Raw genomic sequence first — 23,578 nt, forward strand, 5'->3', positions numbered from 1 at the left:
TCTAAGGGCAGTGTTTGTTAGGGGGTTGAAGGATCAACTGAAGGATGAGCTGGCTGCAAGAGATGAGCCTGCTGACCTCCAATCCTTAATCTCCTTGGTGTCTCGTCTCGACAGCCGGCTACGGGAACGCCGTCTGGAGCGAACGCTGCGTTCTCCTTTTTCTCTGCCTAGTAAGTTAAACAACTCACCCAATTATGCTCCCTCTGTATCCAGACCGTCTGGCTTCACCTCGCCACCTCGCATGCCCACCTTTGCTAAGGAGGAAGCAATGCAGTTGGGACGCGCCGGACTATCTCCTGAGGAGCGCCTTCGACGTCTGAGGTCTGGAGAGTGCCTGTATAATTCGCCAAGGAGATGAGTGGAAGATGAGTGGAAGACAGCCTTTAACACCCCCCTTGGTCACTTTGAATATCTTGTCATGCCCTTTGGACTCTCTAATGCCCCAGCTGTTTTCCAGGCCCTTGTAAATGATGTCCTGCGAGATTTCCTCAGCCGATTAGTTTTTTTGTACATTGACAACATTTTGATCTTTTCCAAGAGCCTGGGGGAACACCAGAACCACGTCAGTCAGGTTCTACAGAGGCTGCTTGAGAACAAACTGTTCGTCAAAGCTGAGAAATGTGAGTTTCACCAGGAACGGGTCAGTTTCCTTGGATACATCATCAGGCATGGCAAGTTGGAGGCAGATCCAGGAAAGATTCAAGCTTTCACTGAGTGGCCAGTCCCCACAACTCGGAAGGAGTTGAAGAGGTTCCTGGGATTTGCCAACTTCTATCGCCGGTTCATCAAGAACTATAGCAAGGTTGCAGCTCCACTCTTCAGTCTCACTTCCATCAAAGTCAAGTTTTCCTGGACCACTGATGCTAACAATGCCTTTCTTCAACTCAAGTCCCTGTTCACTTCTGCCCCCATTCTCATCCAGCCGGACTCAAGCAAGCAGTTTGTTGTTGAGGTGGATGCATCTGACATCGGAGTTGGCGCTGTTCTGTCCCAGACTGCAGGAGCAAACAATAAACTTCATCCTTGTGCTTTCTTCTCACGCCGTCTTTCCCCAGCAGAGCGGAATTATGATGTGGGTAACAGCGAGCTTCTGGCAGTGAAGATGGCATTGGAGGAGTGGCGACACTGGCTCGAGGGCAGCGAGCAGCCATTCCTTGTTTGGACTGACCACAAAAACCTTGAGTACATCCAGTCAGCCAAACGGCTAAACTCCCGACAAGCCAGGTGGGCCCTTTTTTTTTGATTCTAAAAATACCAAGCCTGATGCCCTGTCCAGATCATTCTCGTCTGTGGGACCTGTAACCTCCTTTGACTCCCCAGAGTTGTGTTGTGGTTGCCCTCACCTGGGAAATCAGTAACTCAATCCAGGAGGCGCTATTGGAGCAACCCAGGTAACGGTCCACCTAACCTTCAGTTTGTCCTCAACTCTGTCCGTTCCCAAGTGCTGCAGTGGGTCCACAGCTCTCGTTTCGCCAATCATCCTGGGGCCAACCGCACACTCTCCTTTCTCAGGAGACATTTCTGGTGGCCAACTGTCGATCATGACACCAAGGAGCTTGTTTCAGCCTGCACTACATGTGCTAGGAGCAAGGCCTCCCATCAGAGACCTGCGGGATTGCTCCAACCCCTTCCTATACCAAGTCGACCCTGGTCTCATATTGCTCTGGACTTTGTCACCATGCCTACCTCCCTCACAAGGTAACACAACTATTCGAACTGTTGTTGACCGTTTCTCCAAATGTGCCCATTTCGTAGCCCTGCCCAAGCTCCCCTCAGCCCTGGAGACCTCCCGACTACTCACCCAGCATGTTTTCCGTCTGCATGGAATCCCGGCTGACATCGTCTCTGACCGTGGCCCCCAATTCACCTCTCAGGTTTGGAAGACGTTTTGTCATTCTCTTGGTGCATCTGTCAGTCTAACCTCTGGTTATCATCCCCAGTCCAACGGCCAAACTGAAAGGGCCAATCAGGACCTGGAATCTACTCTCCGCTGCATAGCCAACCGGAATCAATCTACCTGGAGCTCCCTGGGTAGAATATTCCCACAATTCCCTCACCTCATGTGCTACTGGTCTCTCACCATTCGAAGCCTCTTTAGGGTACCAGACACCCCTGTTTCCCGAAGAGGAGAATGAGTTGGCTTTTCCATCCGTCCAGCAACATGTTCTTCGGTGCCGTAAGATCTGGAGGGACACTCGCTCAGCTCTCCTCCGGACTTCCGCCAAAAACCAACAATCTGCCAACCGCCATAGACATGTCGCTCCTCCTCACGCCCCTGGAGAATCTGTTTGGTTGTCTTCCAAAAATATCCCCCTCCTTACCGAGTCCAAGAAGTTGTCCCCTCGGTTTATTGGCCCCTTCCCCATTGTGCGCATAATTAACCCCTCTGCTGTCCGCCTGAAACTCCCCAGAACCATGAAGATCCATCCCACTTTTCACGTGTCCCAGATCAAGCCAGTTCACACCAGCGACCTGTACAACAATACATACCCAGCCGCTGTGAGAAAGTGGAGACGAAGGTCCCACCTTGCCCAGCGATCATAGAAGGGGAACAGCAGCTCTCTGCGTGTCAGACAGGAGAGCGCCCAGCTGGATCCCTGACGTAACTCACTCTGACAAGACACTCCGTACAGGGTGTGTCAGAGAGGAATGGGAGACATCCCTTAAATACAATTGAATAAATGAACAGGGGGAAGAAAAAGATGCAGCAGTGCAAATGTCTTCCACTGACATTCCTCCGTGCAAAGCCGTGGAGGAGGACATTCCTCTGGTGGAGTGCGCATTGATGTTCTCCAGGGGATCCACCCCATGAGGAGACATATGCCTGTGACACAGCTTCACACAGCCAGTGTGACAGCCGTTGTGCAGACAGAGGCTGCCCGATTGACCGCTCTCTATAATGCACAAACAGGCGCTGAGAATGGCGCAAGGCAGCCGTGCGCGCCACTAGCAGGACAGCGTGCGCACAGGACAGAGGAGATGAGACGCGGCTTCTTCCTCCGACCTGTGAGGAGGGCGAAAGAAGCCATCCAAGGTGATCACTCATGACTCTAACGAGTTTGTGATGACCTTTGGCATTAAAGCCGGGTTAGGGCGTAAAACAGCTGAACTGCCATCTCCTTGGATCCGGAGGCATGACGGAGCCACAGAGAGAGCAGACAAATCACTCACCCTTTTCGCTGATAGAGCCAAAAGTAATACTACTTTGGCTGACAACAGTTTAAGGGGAACCTGATCCAAAGGTTCAAATGGGGCTTTGCTTTAGTGCGCGTAACACCAAAGCCAAATCCCACTGAGGCGCCAGTGTGTGTGACACAGGTCTGAGTCTCCGTACTCCTCGCATAACACGGCTGCTGCGCTCTGCGAGCCCCTCTGTTCAATTCACCGGGAATATACATTGCTCTGATGAGAGCAACGTGTGTGCGCGCCCAGAACAGCAGCCGCCTGGCTGCGTTCAGAAGCTGCGCAGATCGTACTCCTCCCTGGCGATTGAGGTAGGCTGCTTCCATAGCCGTGGCCTGTTGTCTGTGCAAATCAACACATTGATTGTACAGCAATGGGGCGACTCCCCCATTTTTTCCCAAGATTTAGAAAAATAGCGGAGTAAAAACCGCGCAAGACACTGTTCCTGGGATGACAGGAGTGTTTCTTGTATCCCATGGAACTGCTGGGGGGGAGAGGCTTCTCTGTGATGTGCCGTAATGGTGGTCATGGGGCGGTGGTGGCGAAGTCGATAGGGAGTTGGCATGGCAACTGGAAGGTCACCAGTTCAAGTCCCGGCAAGACCAAGTGCTACCAAGGTGTCCCTGAGCAAGGCACCGTTCCCTACACTGGTCCCCGGGCGCCGTTCAAAATGGCAGTACACTGCTCCTAACGCTAGGATGGGTCAAATGCAGAGAAACAATTTCACCACGAGGGATTAATAAAAGTCCATCTTATGGTGACGAGCCACGACATCACCGCCGCTGCCCGTGAGGCAAAAGGGCTGCGAGGGAGTTTCCACACGCTGCATTTCACTCCGTCTCTCATCATGAGGCGCGTACACGCCCAGGGGATGAGAGGTGTGTGCATGCTGTCCCAGGGTGTCTGCGGGGTCTTAAAAAGTATTAAAAGTTAATAAATCAATTTAGCAAAAATTAAGGCTATTAAAAAGTATTAAAAAGTATTAAACGGCATTTTCCAAGGTATTAAGAAGTCCCACAGCAACGATAACATGAAACACCCTTTAATTTACTGAAACGACATGTCGGGAAACCCCCCAAGGCGGCCCCATGCATAGCGCGCCGTAAAATGCTGCTTATTATTTTAAGTTTCGTTGCCTTGCTCCGCTCTGAGCAGACCGGCATACGCAACGCTCTGGGGGGTCCAAAGGCTCCGTGTGTAAGCCCTATATGGTCATTTTCTGATAACGAAGAAATAGCCCCGCCTCCCTCTCCCCACGTCTCCTGCTGCTGCTGGGCTGTCAGAAGAGGGGGAGGAAAAGAGAGGCAGGCACTGTTTATTAAATATTATTATATTATTATACAGAGAACAGAGTCGTTATCAATTTGTTTTAAAGCTCAATAAATAACAAAGAACACCTCTGACCGGCACTTTTATAATTTTGTACGGAAGATTTCAACTTTAACGGACATGTTGACCAGCGGAACATCTTTTTAACGGAAACTCTGCCGCACGGTCCCCTCGTTCCTTGGAAGAGGCGGGGAGGTGGGTGTTTTTCATCTGCTGGTGGACTACCTGAGAGAGCTGTCCACCGCGGAGAATAAACAGAAGGGCAACCATGGCAACCATGCTCCGGGGTCTTCTTCGCTGCTTTTGGTGTATTTTGTGGCGGGAGCAGCGCCACTTACAGGCCTGGCATATGTACTACAGCGTTTCCAGCATTTCCAGCGGTCTAGTGTGAACGGACACATTAATGAGTCGAATGCGTGTGAACGGAATACTTTTTTGCGCTTGCGTACGCGTTTTACCGTATGCGTCCTTGTGGGGCCGGGGTCAAAGCCAAACTATATCCGGTCACAGAGATCTGCTATTTTAAAGTAAAGTGAACACATATTGACCCTAAATATAGTCTATATTAAGAACGAGAAAAGTCTTAACATAAATATCCTTTTTTGTAAACATACGACAAATGTGTGAGGGTGATGACGTCAGAGCATTGTCCTATGTGCCAGGCTTAGCCCCGGACAGCCCCAGCCCAATTTAACCCCTGGGTATTTGTGAGAGAGCTCCTGTATGGCATTACCCCGCTAAAGCTCACCAAAGTTAAATATATTTCATAGTTCAAAATTTTGTCAATTGTTTTGTTTATTGGTCAAATACTGGTTTCTAATAGTTTCTGAGGAGTTTTACTGGAATGAAAGAGCACAGAGTCTACCGAAGCAAAAAAGCAGCATACTGCATTAAACTTGACCTTCACAGAGAGGTTGAAGTTCATGTGGAAAGGAGGCTTCAGTAGTCTGTCTGCACTCTGTTTAGTTGTGCTATCTTACAATCAATATAGTAAATGTGAGGTAAAGTGTGTCGCCAATGTAACCGGTTAGAACTCAAAGTTGCGATGAGGTCTTAAAATGTATGGAAAGGGTCTTCAAAAAGGTCTTAAAAGGTATTAAATTTGACCTCAGGATTCCTGCATATACCCTGTCTCCACACAAGGCATTATAACGGTGCTCTTGGGTTATTATGACCGTGTGTAGGAGGCATATCTGGGACAGAGGAATACCGCGAGCTCTGAATTTTATTAACCGACAGGTTAAAACCAGGCTTTAGCAACGAGCCCTGCCGGCTATTAACCGACAGGTTAAAGGCAGCTGCAGGTCGTGAGGCTCTCTCGGAGCACACCAGGAGCGGGGGAGCCTCACTCCCCTTTGACTCGCCGCCGGGGGACCCTGTCTCTGGGGTGGCGGGGGAGCGGAGACTTGGGACGGAGCCCCTGCAGCCGCCGAAGGGCGAGTCTGACGCCGAGGCGGTTGCTGTGGGCGTCTCTCCGCGTGCGGCCTCCTGTGGCCGCGGCTGCTGCGGCGTTGGTGCCGCTGTGGGCACTCAGCAGGCTGGAGCCAGCTCACATGCTGGCGAATGCCGTCCGCCTGTTCCGCGGCCGTCTTCATGGACTCCACCATGGCGTGGAACTGGGGTCTGAACATCCCGTACGGGCTGATTGGAGCGTCCATTAGCACTTTTCTGGCCGTCTCCGTAACAGACGCCTGCTGCAGCCCGAGGTGGCGCTGGATCTGTGTCACCCACGCAGAAATCCTCGTGCTCTGGCCCCAGGCAGGATTCGCACATTGCGTGCTGGTCATAGCTCATGATATATCCACATGAGGGACAATTTCGGATGCAGTTGTTGCTCATGATGTTTAATGGTTCTGTGCTTCAGTAACTGCCGAGGTTTGCTGAAGATAAGAGGGAGCAGATTGCCGGGCCTCCTTCCTATTTATACCGGAAGGAGGCCCGAGGGCGGGGCCCACCTTGCGGGTGGGCGTGGACTACAAGTGTTTCAGTGCTGCGCGGGTGCGCAGGGGGATTACCCAATAGAGAACCGCAGTGACGCGTCCAAAAACCCGGAAGTAAGTTAGCATTTTTAGCACTTCCGGTTCCTTCCTCAAAAAGCAATGCATTTTGACCATAGGGTTTTGGAAAATAGCTCGAAATAAGGTCTGTGGTTGACACAAATTTAAGAGATAAATCACGTTTTGTTCTACAACATTAAATACATCAGCAGTGACCCCACTGGTGATTTTTGAAGAGTTTACGTGTCTGAAAAACGATGGTTGTTACCGAGTGGCTGAATAGGACTACAGAAATTGTCGAGGCCGTTGTACGTCATTACGCCTAACACGTAAACACTCCCGCTAAGTTTGTTTTCCCCTATGTTCTGCTTGAAAGCAAGTACATGCATATCTTTAGTATCTGTATATCTATATCTGACCATTAGAATCTGTATTTTTGAAATTGTTGTTTTTAACAGCGTAGTTTTACAAATTATAGAATAATTAATTACCAGTGTTTTCCAATTTTACTCGGCAGTTCGTTTCGTTAGCTAACGTTAGCTAAAGCTAGCACTACTAGTTAGCTACGCAATGGTTTGTTGCTTTGCTCCGGGTTGCAGCCACAGGTCTTTGCATGAAACGTGCTTGTTCTATCGTTTCCCGGCCAATGTTTTCCAAAGGAGAGTCTGGATTCATGCCATGAGGTAAGCTGACGTTACATTTTTGTCCATGTTACGGTGAAATGTAAATGATGGGTAGTGACTGTATCGCCGTTTTAGAGATGGCGCTGCTGAAAAGACCGCAACATAAGTAAAGATAATGAATACATCCTATTAAAACCTGCGTGGCTTATATGATAAGTCTAATTAGTACAAGCAGCATAACGTTTCACCATGTAACTAAAGATTGTAGTCAGGGAAATCAGTTTGACATATTGAACTAATAACAAATCACCTCTGGCTGGCAGAGAACTCTCTGCTCCATAGGTTCTCTTGGACGTAAAATCACATGTACATTTTACATTTATATTCAATTTAATATCCCATCCCTCACATACTTTTGTATATATAATAACTTATATTTTGTTTTCTTGTTATGCTGCTGCAACACAAACATTTCCCAAATTGGGATCAATACAGTAATATCTTATCCTAATTAATTAAGAAATATAACTATTATAATTAGTGTAGAAGCTGACACCTATTTTCAATATGGATTAATCTACCATTTATTTATTTAGTTCAATTTTTATCAATTTTGAAAATGTCAAAATAGTGAAAATGTTCACGAGACTTATCAAAGTGCAAGGTTATATCTTTACATGTTTTGTTTTAGCCTATGTACTGTATGTCTTAATGCTCTTATATGTGATGGTGTGACTTCCATGAAACTAATATTTTATATCTTCCCAACAGACGAGCTGACAGGAAACCTAACACTCTAACAGCCACAACATTGCAACATCCTCCACTGAATGCATACGTTTAGCTGCCTTTGGCTTCTTCCACTGACAGGGGATGTCAGTGCAGCTGAAATTGTGGATGGCAAAGATGGCTCATGCAGCCGCATGACTGCATTTCCATTCTCCACATGGGCATTCACATTTTGTGGAGAGAATTCCCTCTTTTTGCCACCGCTCCCGAAGTTGCTGCCGGAGCCTGATAAATTCCACCGGCGGTCATACGATGGCTTAAGATGCCCTCACGAATGCCTTACGAAGGGCAAAATGGACACACGAAGTCAACACGAAAATGAACCTTCACAAGGTCCTTCGGCAATGCTTTGTGATGCCAAAGATGTTGCCACCGCTCCCGAAGTTGCTGCCGGAGCCTGAGAAACTCCACCGCCGGTCATACGATGGCTTAAGATGCCCTCACGAATGGCCTGATGTTGCTACGATCAGAGCCGAATTTGAACATTTCCTTTATCGTGCGTCCATCTGGTTGTTTTATTGCACAACAAAATCATGTAAACATATTATGTAAATAACCCAATTTGTGTTCTGTGAAACTAAAAAGGATATAATATATTATTTTGAAGGTGAGGAAGTTGTTGTTGCTATGGAAACAACATGACGGAGAAAACTTAATATCTTCTACATATAAAGACTGAGAAAGTAAAGAACAAAGTCGGAAAATATCAGTACAGTATCATAATACTTTAACATAATTGTTTGTGTTACTTTCGTTGCAGTTGTATGTCTTAAATGTAATGTAAATTTTGCCTTCGTGTGTGATTCGGGGCCATCTTCGTGCGAAATTCACAATTCCATATTCGTGTGTCCATCGGGTGTCAATTTCGGGACAGTGTGACAGGGGCTTAACAGAATACATTTATAAAGTAACACTCCCAACCATGTATACATACAGTATATGCTGGCCAAGGTGCATATATATATATAAAGAGATGTAATTATGTCTTTTTTATCACATTCCTTGTCACTCTCTCAGACACTCTCACACATACGAACAGGCAGCGCTCAGATCGTGCTTCACTCACACGCCGCGCTCTCAGGGGAGAGTGAGTCATCAGCGCTGGGTTATGAAAAAGCAAGAGCAAAGCTATTACAAGACACAATGCTGTCACAGCTCAAATCAAGTATGCATGCAGACTTCAGAAACAATTAGCTGAAACTCTTTTCATTCATATGCACCTTATGTGCACTTTATGTGTAGAATTACAATGTTCCTTATAACCTTGAGGATACGGATAATAGTGTGTAGTTGATAACTAACTGGGTGTGTTCACTGACGTTAAGGCTCTACTGTACTCGTAATTGTTACAAATACATTTTTGGATTTATCTCAAAAGTAAACACGATAGACCAATGAACCAGGAGACAGGGACATGCATTGAGGCTGTGACTAAAATCTGAAATAAATTACATTTTACCCTTTTATGTTTTAGGATTTGTGATAGCTGATCATTTCTTAAATGCTTAAAAATGTCAACCATTTGACCTTCATTACAATACATTGGATGTTTTTTTTTACTGTATTTGTAGTCTATAAAGGGAATAAAGTATATGCAAATGCATACATCATTTGAGTTAAAGCCAGTTACAATTACTACGCTGCTTTAAAGAGTTGACATTTTGTCTGTGGCAGATCATGGTCCCAAGGCCCGGGATGATCCTGGTACATTTTTTTATCTACATTCTCTCCATTTTGGGATCATGCCACACTGAGGAACTATGAGGCCCTGTCTACAATGCTGTATCCCGTTCCCTTTACACATCCATGGTTATTGCTTTGCTCTCAGCCATGGGAGGCAGGAAGGGACTAATACTGATGTGGAAAACTTTGATCCACTTCAATTAAGATGCTTAGAGCCATTATAGTGTTTTTGTTTTGGTGTGACACTTTGTTCCCTTTACTCTGCCTTTGCTTAGCCAACAAACCACGACTGCCCTTACCTACAGTACTTTATCACACACAGGTATAATATCCAGCCTCTAATTGCTCCTATAATAAAGATATTATAGGAGCAATTTCCTTCATGCTGGGAGCTTGTATCCATACATAAAACAAATGTATCATGTGTACTTCAATGGCCTGTTTTTCCCCTCAATTTGTTTTGCTTCTAAGAAACCAAATCACTCTCTAACAGGAGAGGAAAATGAGACAATCACTTCCTGTCTCTCTTCCAGAGAACCAAGAAAGATGTATTGCTTTATAATTATATCAAATGAAAATGCTGATGTGATACATAATCACAACAGCGGGAAAAGGAGATCCAATAGAACATCTTCAAAAGTGTATTAGATGTTTGTGGAAACATAAAAACACCCATGCAGACGTTTGTCTAACAAGTTATCCCAGACCTAAACTAGGCTGAGAAAGGTTGGGACAAAGATGGTCATAAGAATTGGTTCCGAAAGCATTGAACAAAATAAAAGTTAGGAGGACTTGTTGACATCTTCTAAGCACCGCCTGTAAAAATCTAAAAAAATTACGCATACACCTTTTTTACTTTTGGATTTACCAAAAGCAGAAACACTATTGTGGGATTATTTGGAAATGTCATCCCTTTTGTCTCAACGCTGAAATAAAGGCACTCTCTCCCCCAAATAATATCTTTAGAAAAACAAAACAAAAACAGTTTAATATGTCATGGCCTCTTTCTTTCTCTGTTTCTTTGCATTTAGACCTTTAACAGACACACTCCATCATCTTCAATAAATGACTCATCTAAGGCTCAGCAGACAGTGTTCCTAATGTTCAGAGGGCAGACAGCCAGAAGTTAGCCAGGCAGTCAAATCAATTCCTTAACTCGACCTCATATGTAAGCAAGTGAAACACTTTCATATTAGCAGTCCTTCTATCATCCCAACCTGTGAAGCTCTTGCCCTAGAAAACCAACATTTAAAAAGTGAGTCATGCAATCACGCTGCACTCTCACCTCTATCAGAATAAGAAATCAGAATTCCTTTATTCATCCCGCATCCGGGGAAATGTACAGTGGTACAGCAAAAGTGGCATGGCAGGTTAAAAAGGCATGCAATAATAAAGAGTAAGCTAACTTATTAAATAAAGACAAGAAAAACACACATTAGTAATAGAATAAAACATAAAGACAGATAAGCACACCTCCATGGATAAAAGTGTAGCAGCAATTAAATAAACTAAGTGACATGAGTAACATACGGTGTTGAGAAATGTATGAAAAAGAATGTAATACAAAATGTATGTTTTTCACATAAAATTGATAATTGCACAGTAAAATTACAAATAAAAGTGTCTGTATTGCACATTGCAGGTTTTCCAACAATCAACACCACAGAATTTATTTATATGGTTAACTGTTTATGTGATTTAAACTAGTGATCGGTCTGGTCGAGTAATCCAGGAGGTTTTTTGTGAAGCGAATATCGAGGCTTGTGTCGTTTTAGGCCAGGAAAGTCATTGATGCCTCGCTGCCCGTCGATACCATGAGCTGGTTCAGATTGGTTAAATCCACTGACGCTTAACAGTTCTACAACAAGTCACTACAACAAAGATCACACTGTTGAGATGTCATGTCTGCCTGTTTCACACTCTTTGAGGGTTTGTGTTAAGCAAATTAAGCCTTGAGAAACCAATTGTCTGGAAAGCTTGAAAGCTTCACAAAGCTTCATCTGACATGTTTTAGCACAGTTAACACAGGTATTTTTTTATATTAATTATTTTTTCTTTGTCTTTGGGTTACCCTGGCCATTGCGGGAGGTTCCTTCCTGGTTCAGCAAAAGGTTTGGCTGAGGGTTGAGGACTGCTAAATAGTGAAGCAGCCATTTGGGCCGAACCATGGGATTTCATGTCAAGGGGGGGGGGAATCAGTCTTTTTTGTATGGTCTTTTTAACTGGTTTGGTATAAGGTTTGGCCAAGCTATATATCTTCAATTTGTTGTTATTTTCTGTTGGCCTCTTTTAAAAGGCACTAGTTAGTACGTTTCTTCTACCGACCAACCCGTCTACGGAGACAAATAAATGTAGGGCCATTGCCAAAGGCAGAGCCAGATGGAGAACATAGAATTCATTTTTTTTCCATTAGTCACCATGGGGAAATAAATGTCTGTTTTTAAAAAACTATGTTGAGAGGTGAGGGGGTCCCCTGTGCGTCATAATACATAATAACCCTCTGTGTGCAGCCACCAAAAAGGAATGAGGTTACATGGTTGATGCACGCCATCCTTGCCAGTGTACAGCAACAAACATGTTGGTTAAAGTGTAGCTATTTTATAAAAGTACAGTTTCAAAAACAGTTCCAAAAGTGGATGACAGAACCTGGTTTAAAGGGGACCTATTATGCATTTTTCATGTCTTTTATACATAAACATGTCCTCTCTGTGTAGAGATTGTGAAAGTTTCAGAAAAAAAGATTTGCTCACTTTTTGTCCTGAACCATTTAAATAAAAACCTGATTTTGGCCACTTTATGATGTCATAACGATTTCTTTGGCTTGTGTAACCTTTAGCCAAAAACCAACCAAGGTAGGTTCTGAGTGCAATCATGTAGTTTGAACAGAAGCATATAATCTACCAGCAGGGGGCTTCTTGAAGAAACATGCTCTTGAATAAAGATAGGAATAAAACCTATATCTAGAGTGGTGCAGTAATGAGTCCTAAAAGCCCAACAAGACTAATCATTAACCACTTCTGGTTCCCTTGTCTTGAATGATATGGTATTTTGAACGTGTTTGCGGATAGAAGGCTGAAATAAGGTGTGTGGCCAACACACGCGTTCACATTGCTTCTACAAGATAAAATACGTCAGTAAATCCTCCACTTGTGAATGTCCGAAGCATCTATGTGTTGTTGCACACGACGCGAGTCCGCCTTTAGAATAATGGTGGTGATGCGCAACTCTTCTGTGATGTAGATCGTTTATAGCCTATCATTAGCTTTTTACTTCTGCCCATTACATTTATGCTTAAAAATGTACAAAGCAGTGTTTTTAAGTGGAGATTATGCGTTACATATCATAAACTAGTGTTGGCCACAAAGCTTATTCTCTGCTATGTACTGAAATCCGGGGAAATCAAATTGCTTTTCGACGAGGGACCCTTTGTGATGCTAACTTCCGGTTTGGCCTACAAAGTATGTCAACACTGCATCAGTCTATAGGGAAGCAAAGAAGAGGATCCATGTGGAGAGGCTCAGTATCAGGTTTAGTGTGTGTGTGTGTGTGTGTGTGTGTGTGTGTGTGTGTGTGTGTGTGTGTGTGTGTGTGTGTGTGTGTGTGTGTGTGTGTGTGTGTATGTGTGTGTGTGTGTGTGTGTGTGTGTGTGAGTGAGTGAGTGAGTGAGTGAGTGAGTGAGTGAGTGAGTGAGTGAGTGAGTGAGTGAGTGAGTGAGTGAGTGAGTGAGTGAGTGAGTGAGTGAGTGAGTGAGAGTGTATACCTTGGCGCTGCTGTCAGAGTGGCGTCGGGAACACAGCTGGAGCTGAGTCATCCATAACTCTTGCTCCTTGGCGTCCAGTGCTATCAGGAACAGAACACAGAGGCACAGAATCAATGTGAGTGTTTCCTGCTGTCTGTCCCTGGGCCGGGAAATCAGCTACATCGAAGGTTATGTTTTTTTTACTGTGCTTTAACTGTAAACCTGTTAAGCCCCAAGCCTGTTTTTCAGGCCTCAGGCTCAGAAATGAAATTCCCAGAACAAATGACTATATCAGGGGTACTCAAACTTTTTTGTTAAAGGTCCACTTGTGAATTTTATACAAGTTCAATGGTCCGAAACAATGCCTGACATGTTTTGGACGTAATTTCGTCTTTGTTTACATTAGCAAGCCTCGCTAACACTCAGAGCTAACCTGTACTGGAGAGCACGTGTTTAAAAAGCAAGAAATAAAAAAAGGAACTCACCTTGTGATAAATCCGCAAGAGAAAACGCCTTTGAGCTCCATACTGTTTCAGAAATAATCTTTGATGTGGTTTAGAACAGGATGGCGTTTTATCACAGCAGAATTTAACTTTAGCTCCGGTAGAATTCTGATCAGGCATTTGCTCCGCCTCCTCTTTTTATTTTTTTAAAGCTAAAGGACCCAAAATCCGCGTTTCTCTAACAGGGCCGCAAAAGAGGGGTATGAGCAGTATGAGGGATGGCTACAATGGGTGATCTATTTGGTATTTTAAGCAAAAAACTTCACAGACATATTTTGTATAGGTATGGCCCTACAATATATGTTTCCAATATAGCATCATAGGTCCACTTTAATTTACATCAGATTTACATACATTTTTTTTTTTTATTCTTTTTTTTTTTAATAATGGGACACAGGGTACGGTCCGGATTGATTTGCAGTTCGGTCCGGATCCGGACCTTGGTCCGGAGTTTGAGAAACCCTGGACTATATTTTCACTTCTAAAAGGGGTAAATTAATCATCTTTTTTCTCAAAGCAATGATACACATGTGAGTTGGATGTAGAAAAGTCAGAATCAATATAGATGTTTATTTTAAAGTAAATTCAGATTGAACAAACATTAACATTACTTATAGTGAAAACCACCCTTGAATGATGGGATAGTAGACAAAAAGCTTTAGGAATCCAAACTATAACATATAATAAGTACCCTGTATCAAGATTGATGCAAAACAAGTTAAATTCAACCTTTTTAGAGAGATTTAGAAAGAAAAAAACACACTTCTGGGATCATTTGGGTGGATTTGCCATTTCTCTGGAACCCATCGGTCGATTTTGGTGATTGACACTACTTTTGAACCGTTAGAGCCAATAGAATCGAGGGGAAGTTCCTAAATCCATCTAAACATTACCATTGAATTGAGTGATGCGTAGCCAGAATGCCCAAAACTGGAGGCTCTCATACACTCTCGTAGCTCTCATAGCAGCTATATATGAAAACTCCGGTTATTGCCATAAATGTCATGATGGATTATCAGTAATCATTTCAAAGGGACACAGAGACATTGGATTAACCTTCAGCAGCGTGTTTATGCGTTTGAATGCCCTTGAACACAACTTTGATCAGAAAACAGCAAAGGTAAGACGTATTTTCCGTTTTGGCTACGTAAAGCTAAGTTATGTGTTGTCTGGTTTCGCCTTCGCTGCCCTGAGTTTTGGAGTCGTGGAGTGAGGATACTTATACAATTGGAATCTGTGGAATCACAGCTTTCATATGATATCTTGTTTGTGCAGATCCGATGAAGTATAAAATATTTCTACAGTGAGTTATGTGCTAAGTGCGTTAGCACTCTTTCACTTAGTGCTCATTCAGAGGCTTGGCGTTAGAATTGTGTTTTGTTTTGGTAAAAAATTGTTCATATCGTCAGGTAGGTGAGTTTCTTCCTGTTAAGTGGGTATGACACATTCATAGTTTGTTAAATGTTAAGAAGCCCTCAGACGCTGTTTCTTGCAAGATGTTGCGTTTAGCCCCCTGGGGTTAACAGGTTTTAAAGGGGAGGCGTGCTCTAATTCAGGGGTTCCCAAAGTGTGAGGCGCGCCTCCCCTGGGGGGCGCCAGAGAGCTTCAAGGGAGACGCAGCCGCCAGAAAAGAATAAAGAGAAACAGTTCAATCTAGCTAGTTAACTTCAGCTAAATGTATTCGAGCGGCAAAATATGGATAGATTTTTAGTGAAGTTACCTAAAGTGAGAGAGGAGACATCGTCTGTCAGAAAACGGAGGAAGTATGACAATGATTATTTGAAGCTAGGATTTTCGTGGACCGGTCCTGATGACAATCCACTGCCACAGTGTGTTATCTGCAACAAGGTGCTAGCTAATGACAGTATGACACAGGGAACTGCGTCACTATGGACTGATGGCTTTGTGCCGGGTGATTGTGCGCACCTGCGGCCCTGGGTTGTCCCTCCCCCCTCACCTGTGTCTAATTGCTCCCCCCTAACCTGTGTCTTGTTAGTCTGTGTATTTAAGTGCTGTTTCTTTTTGGGAGTGGTAGGGTGTGTGAGATTCTGGTGGCTGCAGGCTGGGCTCGCGTGAACAGCAGCAGGATTGAGGCTCTGTGAACTTTGTGCATATTATTTTAATAAATGCCCACGTCGGGTTATATGTTTGGACGTTCTGCCTCTGCCTCCTTGCTTGGTCGAGCCGCTCAACGGTCAGTCTCACAAATGGTGTCAGAAGTGGGATTCGACCAAGTGAGGAGGTACAATTGACGAGAGGAGGAGACGAGAGACAAGCAGCAGGAGACGAGAAATTAGCGGGAGGAGCGGCGTTTGCAGGCCGAGGAGGCGCGCCCAGGCCCCGAGGAGTCTACAGAACCTGGGTCGTGCTTGAGGCAGACCAACGGCTTACAACAGGCCAAAACAGCTTCACAATTGTTGTCAGAAGTGGGATCTGACCAAGTAAGGAGAATTATGGGAGGAAAGAAGAGGGACCAAGGAGAGGAACCGCGGCTGGGGGTTGCTGTGCCTGGAACTGACCAGGGAGCCACGGCTGCTGAGGCAGCAGGAGACGAGAGACAGGCAGCACGAGCTGAGAGACAGAACGGACGAGCTACCGGATTAGCTAACGGACGAGCTACCGGAGGAGCTAATGGACGAGCTAACGGACGAGCTAACGGACGAGCTAACGGAGACAAGGAGGAGGAGCTAACGGACAAGCTAACGGACGAGCTAACGGACGAGCTAATGGAGACAAGGAGGAGAAGCTAACGGACGAGCTAACGGGCAAGCTAACGGACGAGCTAACGGACGAGCTAATGGAGACAAGGAGGAGAAGCTAACGGACGAGCTAACGGACGAGCTAACGGACGAGCTAATGGAGACAAGGAGGAGAAGCAAACGGACGAGCTAACGGACGAGCTAACGGACGAGCTAACGGACCCCCGAGGTGTCGACGGAACCTGGGTTGGAGTAGGGGCAGACCAACGCCTTGCAACGGGACAGAGCAGCTTCCGGATGGCAGCGTTGGGGCCGGGTGGCTGGCTGGTGGTCCCGAAACCGAGACTATAGGACACTGTGCTTCCTGGGGAGAGGAGGAAGGAAATGTGACGCAGGGAACTGCGTCACTATGGACTGATGGCTTTGGGCCGGGTGATTGTGCGCACCTGGGGCCCTGGGTTGTCCCTCCCCCCTCACCTGTGTCTAATTGCTCCCCCCTCACCTGTGTCTTGTTAGTCTGTGTATTTAAGTGCTGTTTCTTGTGGGGAGTGGTAGGGTGTGTGAGATCCTGGTGGCTGCAGGCTGGGCTCACGTGAACAGCAGCAGGATTGAGGCTCTGTGAACTTTGTGCACATTATTTTAATAAATGCCCACGTCGGGTTATATTTTTGGACGTTCTGCCTCTGCCTACTTGCTTGGTCGGGCCGCTCAACGGTCAGTCTCACAGACAGTATGAGACCATGTAAACTCCGGCGTCATATTGAGACGAAACACCCATGTTTGGTGAACAAGCCACAGGAGTTTTTTGACCGGAAGCTCAAGGAATTGCAGTCACAGAAAAATGTCATTTACCCATTTAACACTGTGAATACTAAAGCAACCGAAGCATCATACCGAGTGGCGTTATGGATATCTAAGGCAGGTAAACCTCACAACATTGGCGAAACGTTACTCCTCCCTGCTGCTAAAGACATCTCCGTCTCAACTATTTCTCTCCGAGTGCAACGTATGAGGAAGCTGCCATCCTTAACCTCAACATGTTTAAAACATAAAGATAAAGAGGTTTAAAAAAGCTATTGTTTCATGTTTTAAGGAGGTGACGCTCAGCCAATCAAAAAAGAGAAAGGTAACGAGAACAGAACATTTTATGTAATGTTCTCTTACTGGACCTCTTCGAAATGCAATTGAATACCCCTGCATTATAGCAACAACAACAATAATAATAATAATAATAGCAATAATAATTGGGAGGGGGGCGCAGCTGTGATTATGTTCTCTGAGTGGAGGCTCACCTTCCCAAACTTTGGGAACCCCTTCTCTAATTCAAACTTTTCTAATTGTCCACACATTTCTTGAAAACACCCAACACATCTAGGAATTGATCCTACTAACAAGTATTATGTGTAAATCCAAAAGCGATAAACCTATACATACAGTATATATATTATATATATATATATATATATACAGTGGGGCAAAAAAGTATTTAGTCAGCCACCAATTGTGCAGGTTCTCCCACTTAAAAAGATGAGAGAGGCCTGTCATTTTCATCCTAGGTATACCTCAACTATGAGAAACAAAATGAGAAAAAAAAATCCAGAAAATCTAATTTATTTGCAAATTATGGTGGAAAATAAGTATTTGGTCAATAACAAAAGTTCATCTCAATACTTTGTTATATACCCTGTGTTGGCAATGACAGAGGTCAAATGTTTTCTGTAAGTCTTCACAAGGTTTTCCCACACCGTTGCTGGTATTTTGGCCCATTCCTCCATGCAGATCTCCTCGAGAGCAGTGATGTTTTGGGGCTGTCGCTGGGCAACACGGACTTTCAACTCCAAAGATTTTCTATGGGGTTGACATCTGGAGACTGGCTAGGCCACTCCAGGACCTTGAAATGCTTCTTACGAAGCCACTCCTTCGTTGCCCGGGCGGTGTGTTTGGGATCATTGTCATGCTGAAAGACCCAGCCACGTCTCATCTTCAATGCCCTTGCTGATGGAAGGAGGTTGTCACTCAAAATCTCACGATACATGGCCCCATTCATTCTTTCCTTTACACGGATCAGTCTTCCTGGTCCCTTTGCAGAAAAACAGCACCAAAGCATGATGTTTCCACCCCCATGTTTCACAGTAGGTATGGTGTTCTTTGGATGCAACTCAGCATTCTTTCTCCTCCAAACACGTCTAGTTGAGTTTTTACCAAAAAGTTCTATTTAGGTTTCATCTGACCATATGACATTCTCCCAATCCTCTTCTGGATCATCTAAATGCTCTCTAGCAAACTTCAGACGGGCCTGGACATGTAGTGGCTTAAGCAGGGGGACACGTCTGGCACTGCAGGATTTGAGTCCCTGGCGGTGTAGTGTGTTACTGATGGTAGCCTTTGTTAGTTTGGTCCCAGCTCTCTGCAGGTCATTGACTAGGTCCCCCCCGTGTGATTCTGGGATTTTTGCTCACCGTTCTTGTGATCATTTTGACCCCACGGGGTGAGATCTTGCATGGAGCCCCAGATCGAGGGAGATTATCAGTGTCTTCCATTTTCTAATAATTGCTCCCACAGTTGATTTATTCATACCAAGCTGCTTACCTATTGCAGATTCAGTCTTCACAGCCTGGTGCAGGTCTACAATTTTGTTTCTGGTGTCCTTTGACAGCTCTTTGGTCTTGGCCATAGTGGAGTTTGGAGTGTGACTGTTTGAGGTTGTGGACATGTGTCTTTTATACTGATAACGAGTTCAAACAGGTGCCATTAATACAGTTAACAAGTGGAGGACAGAGGAGGCTCTTAAAGAATAAGTTACAGGTCTGTGAGAGCCAGAAATCTTGTTTGTTTGTAGGTGACCAAATACTTATTTTCCACCATAATTTGCAAATAAATTCTTTAAAAATCAGACAATGTGATTTTCTGGATTATTTTTCTCATTTTGTCTCTCATAGTTGAGGTATACCTAGGATGAAAATTACAGGCCTCTCTCTTCTTTTTAAGTGGGAGAACTTGCACAATTGGTGGCTGACTAAATACTTTTTTGCCCCACTGTATATGTATGTATCTGGGCTTTCTCTGGGCTGCTTCTTGGAAACTATCATGGACTGAACCAATTATCTTCCCTGCTCAAACAAATTGCTACTTGTACTCTTGTATATCTTAATTAGTGTAATAACATAAGCTCTGCTATATAAATATTGCTCTGCCTCCATTACAACTCTGGCACTAACAACTGTTTGTAATAAGGCCTTTCTGATGGAACAGATTGTAACAATATGTTTGATAGGAAATGTAATATTGCATTATTAAAGTTCCTTGTACATTGTCCCTGCATCAGAAACCAGACAACAAAGAACAAATAGCGGTCTGGACTGGTTTATCTTTGTTTTGCTGCTGATGAGATGAAAGCTTTGGAGGCTACACAGAGGAGGGACACAAATATCTGATCTGGATTTAACACAGCCTCGCCAAAAAGCCATCAGTTTGATAAAGAGAGGGAGGAAGAGACAGAGATGGACAGGCGAGGAAGTGTGTGAAAAGGAAATCACAGCTGTCACATATGGAGATGACCAATTCACACAACTCTCTGACAGTCACACAGGAGTACTTCGGCCCTGGAGCACTTGGTATCTTAATGGTGCCAACAACACATTTCAAGGACTGTCTTCTTTCATCTATGTAACTTTGCAAAAAAGTCTGGCATATCCTCCCTCCAAACGATGCATAAAAACAAGTCCATCTATATGTTACTTTAAAATTGATGATTGTACTTCATAATTATCAGACTGTACCAAAGACACTCTTAAGACACTTAAGTCGATTCAAAATGTGGCGTCACGCGTATTGACAAGAATGAGGAAACATATCATATTACTCCTGTATTGGCTGCGCTGCAGTTACTCCCTATCAAATCCAGAATAGAATTTAAAATTCTCCTTCTTGCCTACAAGGCCTTTAATGGTCAGGCACAATCTTATTTTAAAGAGCTCAGGGAAAACTTGAACTTTTGGAAAGGTAGGCAAATGCCGTAGGCCATAAAAAGCTATAGACTTATTTGGATTTAGATATGAAAAACATTGATTTAAGTTACTATTCTTACTCATTGTTCCCCAAAATAACAGATCCAATGATACTCAAACACAAACCAAAAATTGTTTAATTTTTAACTGTTAGAGAAATGTAACAGGTGATTGTCTCCCAACAGAGCGCTGGACGTCAATTTTAGCATGATGCATTATTATTAATTTAACTATGCAACATTGTGTTAGAATTGAAAGCCCCACCTTAAACAGTTGTTAAGTTAAATCAGGTACATTGCGCTGATAATGCTTTATTTCAATCTCCACTTGAAGCACTATTTAGTATGACTTTTACTTAGTGGCATAAATAGTTCAATACTATTTTACTTTAATACGCAGCTTAGTCGAATACTCAATTCTGATTTCAGAAGTATTTAAAAGCAGAAATAATTTGGTAATTTCAACACCAGCTGTGGATGACAAACATTAGTTTTCTCCATCAGAAAACCATAAAGAATAAATTTTGAATATTCATTTTGATATTTGTGGAAAACATCAAACTTTGGATATGTTGCCGTGGCCGCAATTCGGACGTTGGTAGGCAATGCAACGGAAAACATTTTTCTAAGAGGGAGCAATAGGCGCATTCACACCGCACTACTTTTCCCACAAAGGTTCATCAGAACTTAGTTCATGAGAACTCTTTAGTTCTCATGAATTAAGTACAGATCGCGTTCACACCGGAATAAGTCCCTGAGGGAAGGATTAGGCAAATGAAACCGCTGATGTCACTTCTTCTTCTTCTGCTTTAGGTTTACTGGCAGGCCGCAAACAACTTCAAGGCGTATACTGCCACCCGAAGTTCCCGGAGTTGAAGCCTTCCGAGTAAATCGCCGACACCTCCTCATCTCCAACGCTCCCATGTTTTATTTTTTGTTGCCATAAGTTAGTCTCTCTGCGTTTGTGCGCTGGGCTAATGCCAATGCTAATAATGCTAATGCGAGGATAATAAAATGGCGGCTTCACAAAACGTTTTGGGAGTTTTACGGGGCGTGGTTTGCAATCTGCCCAGCCAATCAGACATAGGAACTTTTTTCTCCCACTAAAGTCCCTGCTCTCTAGCAGGGACGGAAAAGGGGGTAAAAAAGGTTCTGATTAACTAATTTTTGTTCTGGCTCTTTTTGGTGTGAACGCAAGATTTCTGAACTATATCGGAACTAAAGTGGGAAAAGTACTGCGGTGTGAACGCGGCTAATATGATCACTTCGCGTCAGGATCCGAGGTGGTTATTAATAACCACCTCGTTGCACATTATCCCCTACATAAATCTTCTTAGAACAAATATATTTTTCTTCCATTACTGCCAATACCAACATTCCCAGCTAGATAAAGTATGAAATTAAAGCAAGACTCCGGGAAAGTCGAGTAGAGTCCGGTTGTAAGGTTAGTTATTAACCCCCCCCCCACCCCCCCAATGCTGCATAAAGCGTAAATTACACAGTGCACTTCATGGTCCCCAGCCAAACACCTGCCAACTGATCGGATGAGTGGTTGTTGAGATATGCAGAGGTTCCTTTATGGTTAATGAAATCATTTCCACAGTATTCACAGTCATACAGTGTCTGTTCTTCTGTGTTTGGAAGTCATTCTCTTACCTCTGAGTTTGTAGGAATCCCCAGTAGTGGACTGAATGGTAAACATGTATGGAAACTCTTCAGCTGAGACCACCACGGCTCCTAAGAGAGGCATAGACCCTCTGGGCGGTACATGGCTCTTACTCAGTTCATTCAGATGATATTGGAGCCGACCAACCTCTGGATCCAGAACAAAATATCTGCAGGAGAGAGAAGGGAGAGAGAGATGAAGAGAGTTTTAAAAGAAGAAACAAGAGATGGAGAGCGGTTGGACAGAGAGAGAAGGGCTGGGTGTTGGGGTTGGACCCTCAGCTATTAAATCTCTAAATGTTTCACTAATTTCAAAGTGAAACAAATACAGTATGGCTATTTAGGCTAACCACTTTGGTTAGAAAGAGCTTTAGTTTTTGGTTGTTCTTAATAATTTGCAATTGGCTTAAAAAGCATGCGTTTGCCTTCGGTTACCAGTGAAATTCATCACTTTATCTGCAAGTGTATGCTTGTTGAATGAATTGTTTGAAAGAAAAATCTTGTTGGGTCCTACGGCATCAAGTATAGTTGACATCTACTGAAAAAACGTCCCTGAACTTCGACCCAGCCCAGCTCACAACAATTACGGCTAAATTGTGGCTGGATTCAAATGTTATGTTACCACTCTCAATGATCGCTCTTTAGACAGAATTGGCCCAGCAGGACAGTTAGTAAACCACTCTGCATTGATATAAGAATGAATGTAGGTGATTCTTACAGTATCTGCTGCTCACAGCTGATTTATAATGTAAAAAAGCTCCTTCACTTCATGAAATCCCTGCAGCATGTAAAAGCAGAAAGAATGATGAAGCCTCTGAGATGTGCCACGCCAGCACACAGAGCCGTGCGCACAGCCGGCCACAGATAACTTCATTAGATCTGCTGAAAGAAAGCTGCTGCTATATAACCACACCCAACTCTACACAGCCAGATGCCCCGGTTATAACTTCGCATTCTGCAAATAGTGTTTTTCCTTTTCTAAAATACTGTTTTTTCCTTGGAAACATTGCGTTGTACCGATGCGCTCCGGCAGCTCTAACCATGTCTTAACAAAGTGCTCAAAAGTCACTATTTCTTAAGTGATGGTAGACATAAAATACCTTTTGTTGTTGACCTAAGTGACTACAGATGAGGTCCAAGAATAGCAAGCCACATGAATGGGATCAAATTATTTCTTAATGCTCTTGTTTTATGTTTACTTGATTCTCTTTTTAATGACTGTTTTTAAATGCCATTTTATAATGTGTTACCACTGCACTATTTCTTAATGATCTAAACGTTTTTCATTTTTGTGAAGCACTTTGAATTGCCTTGTGTTGAAAGGTACTACTGTATATAAATAAACTTGCCTTGCCTTGAAAA

The 23,578-nt window shown here is 44.0% G+C and overlaps 1 protein-coding gene across 5 annotated transcripts in view; it reads right to left on the reverse strand.

Annotated features, from left to right (window-relative positions):
• Positions 1 to 23,578, reverse strand: part of LOC307047197 (oxysterol-binding protein-related protein 10-like) — a 139,871-nt gene that overhangs the window by 108,082 nt on the left and 8,211 nt on the right. For 4 of the 5 annotated variants that reach the window (XR_013810367.1, XM_079693980.1, XM_079693981.1 and 1 more), the window contains 2 exons: positions 22,208 to 22,386; positions 13,365 to 13,444 (listed from right to left, as the gene is read on the reverse strand). Coding sequence is in view for 4 of the 5 variants with exons in the window: in XM_079693980.1 (XP_079550106.1) it covers positions 13,365 to 13,444; positions 22,208 to 22,386 (259 nt within the window). In the remaining variant the exon portion in view is untranslated. The remainder of the gene's footprint in view (positions 1 to 13,364; positions 13,445 to 22,207; positions 22,387 to 23,578) is intronic. The other variant, XM_079693982.1, reaches the window with a different exon arrangement.

Source organism: Notothenia rossii, assembly GCF_949606895.1.
Source record: "Notothenia rossii genome assembly, chromosome: 7".
NCBI lineage: Eukaryota > Metazoa > Chordata > Actinopteri > Perciformes > Nototheniidae > Notothenia > Notothenia rossii.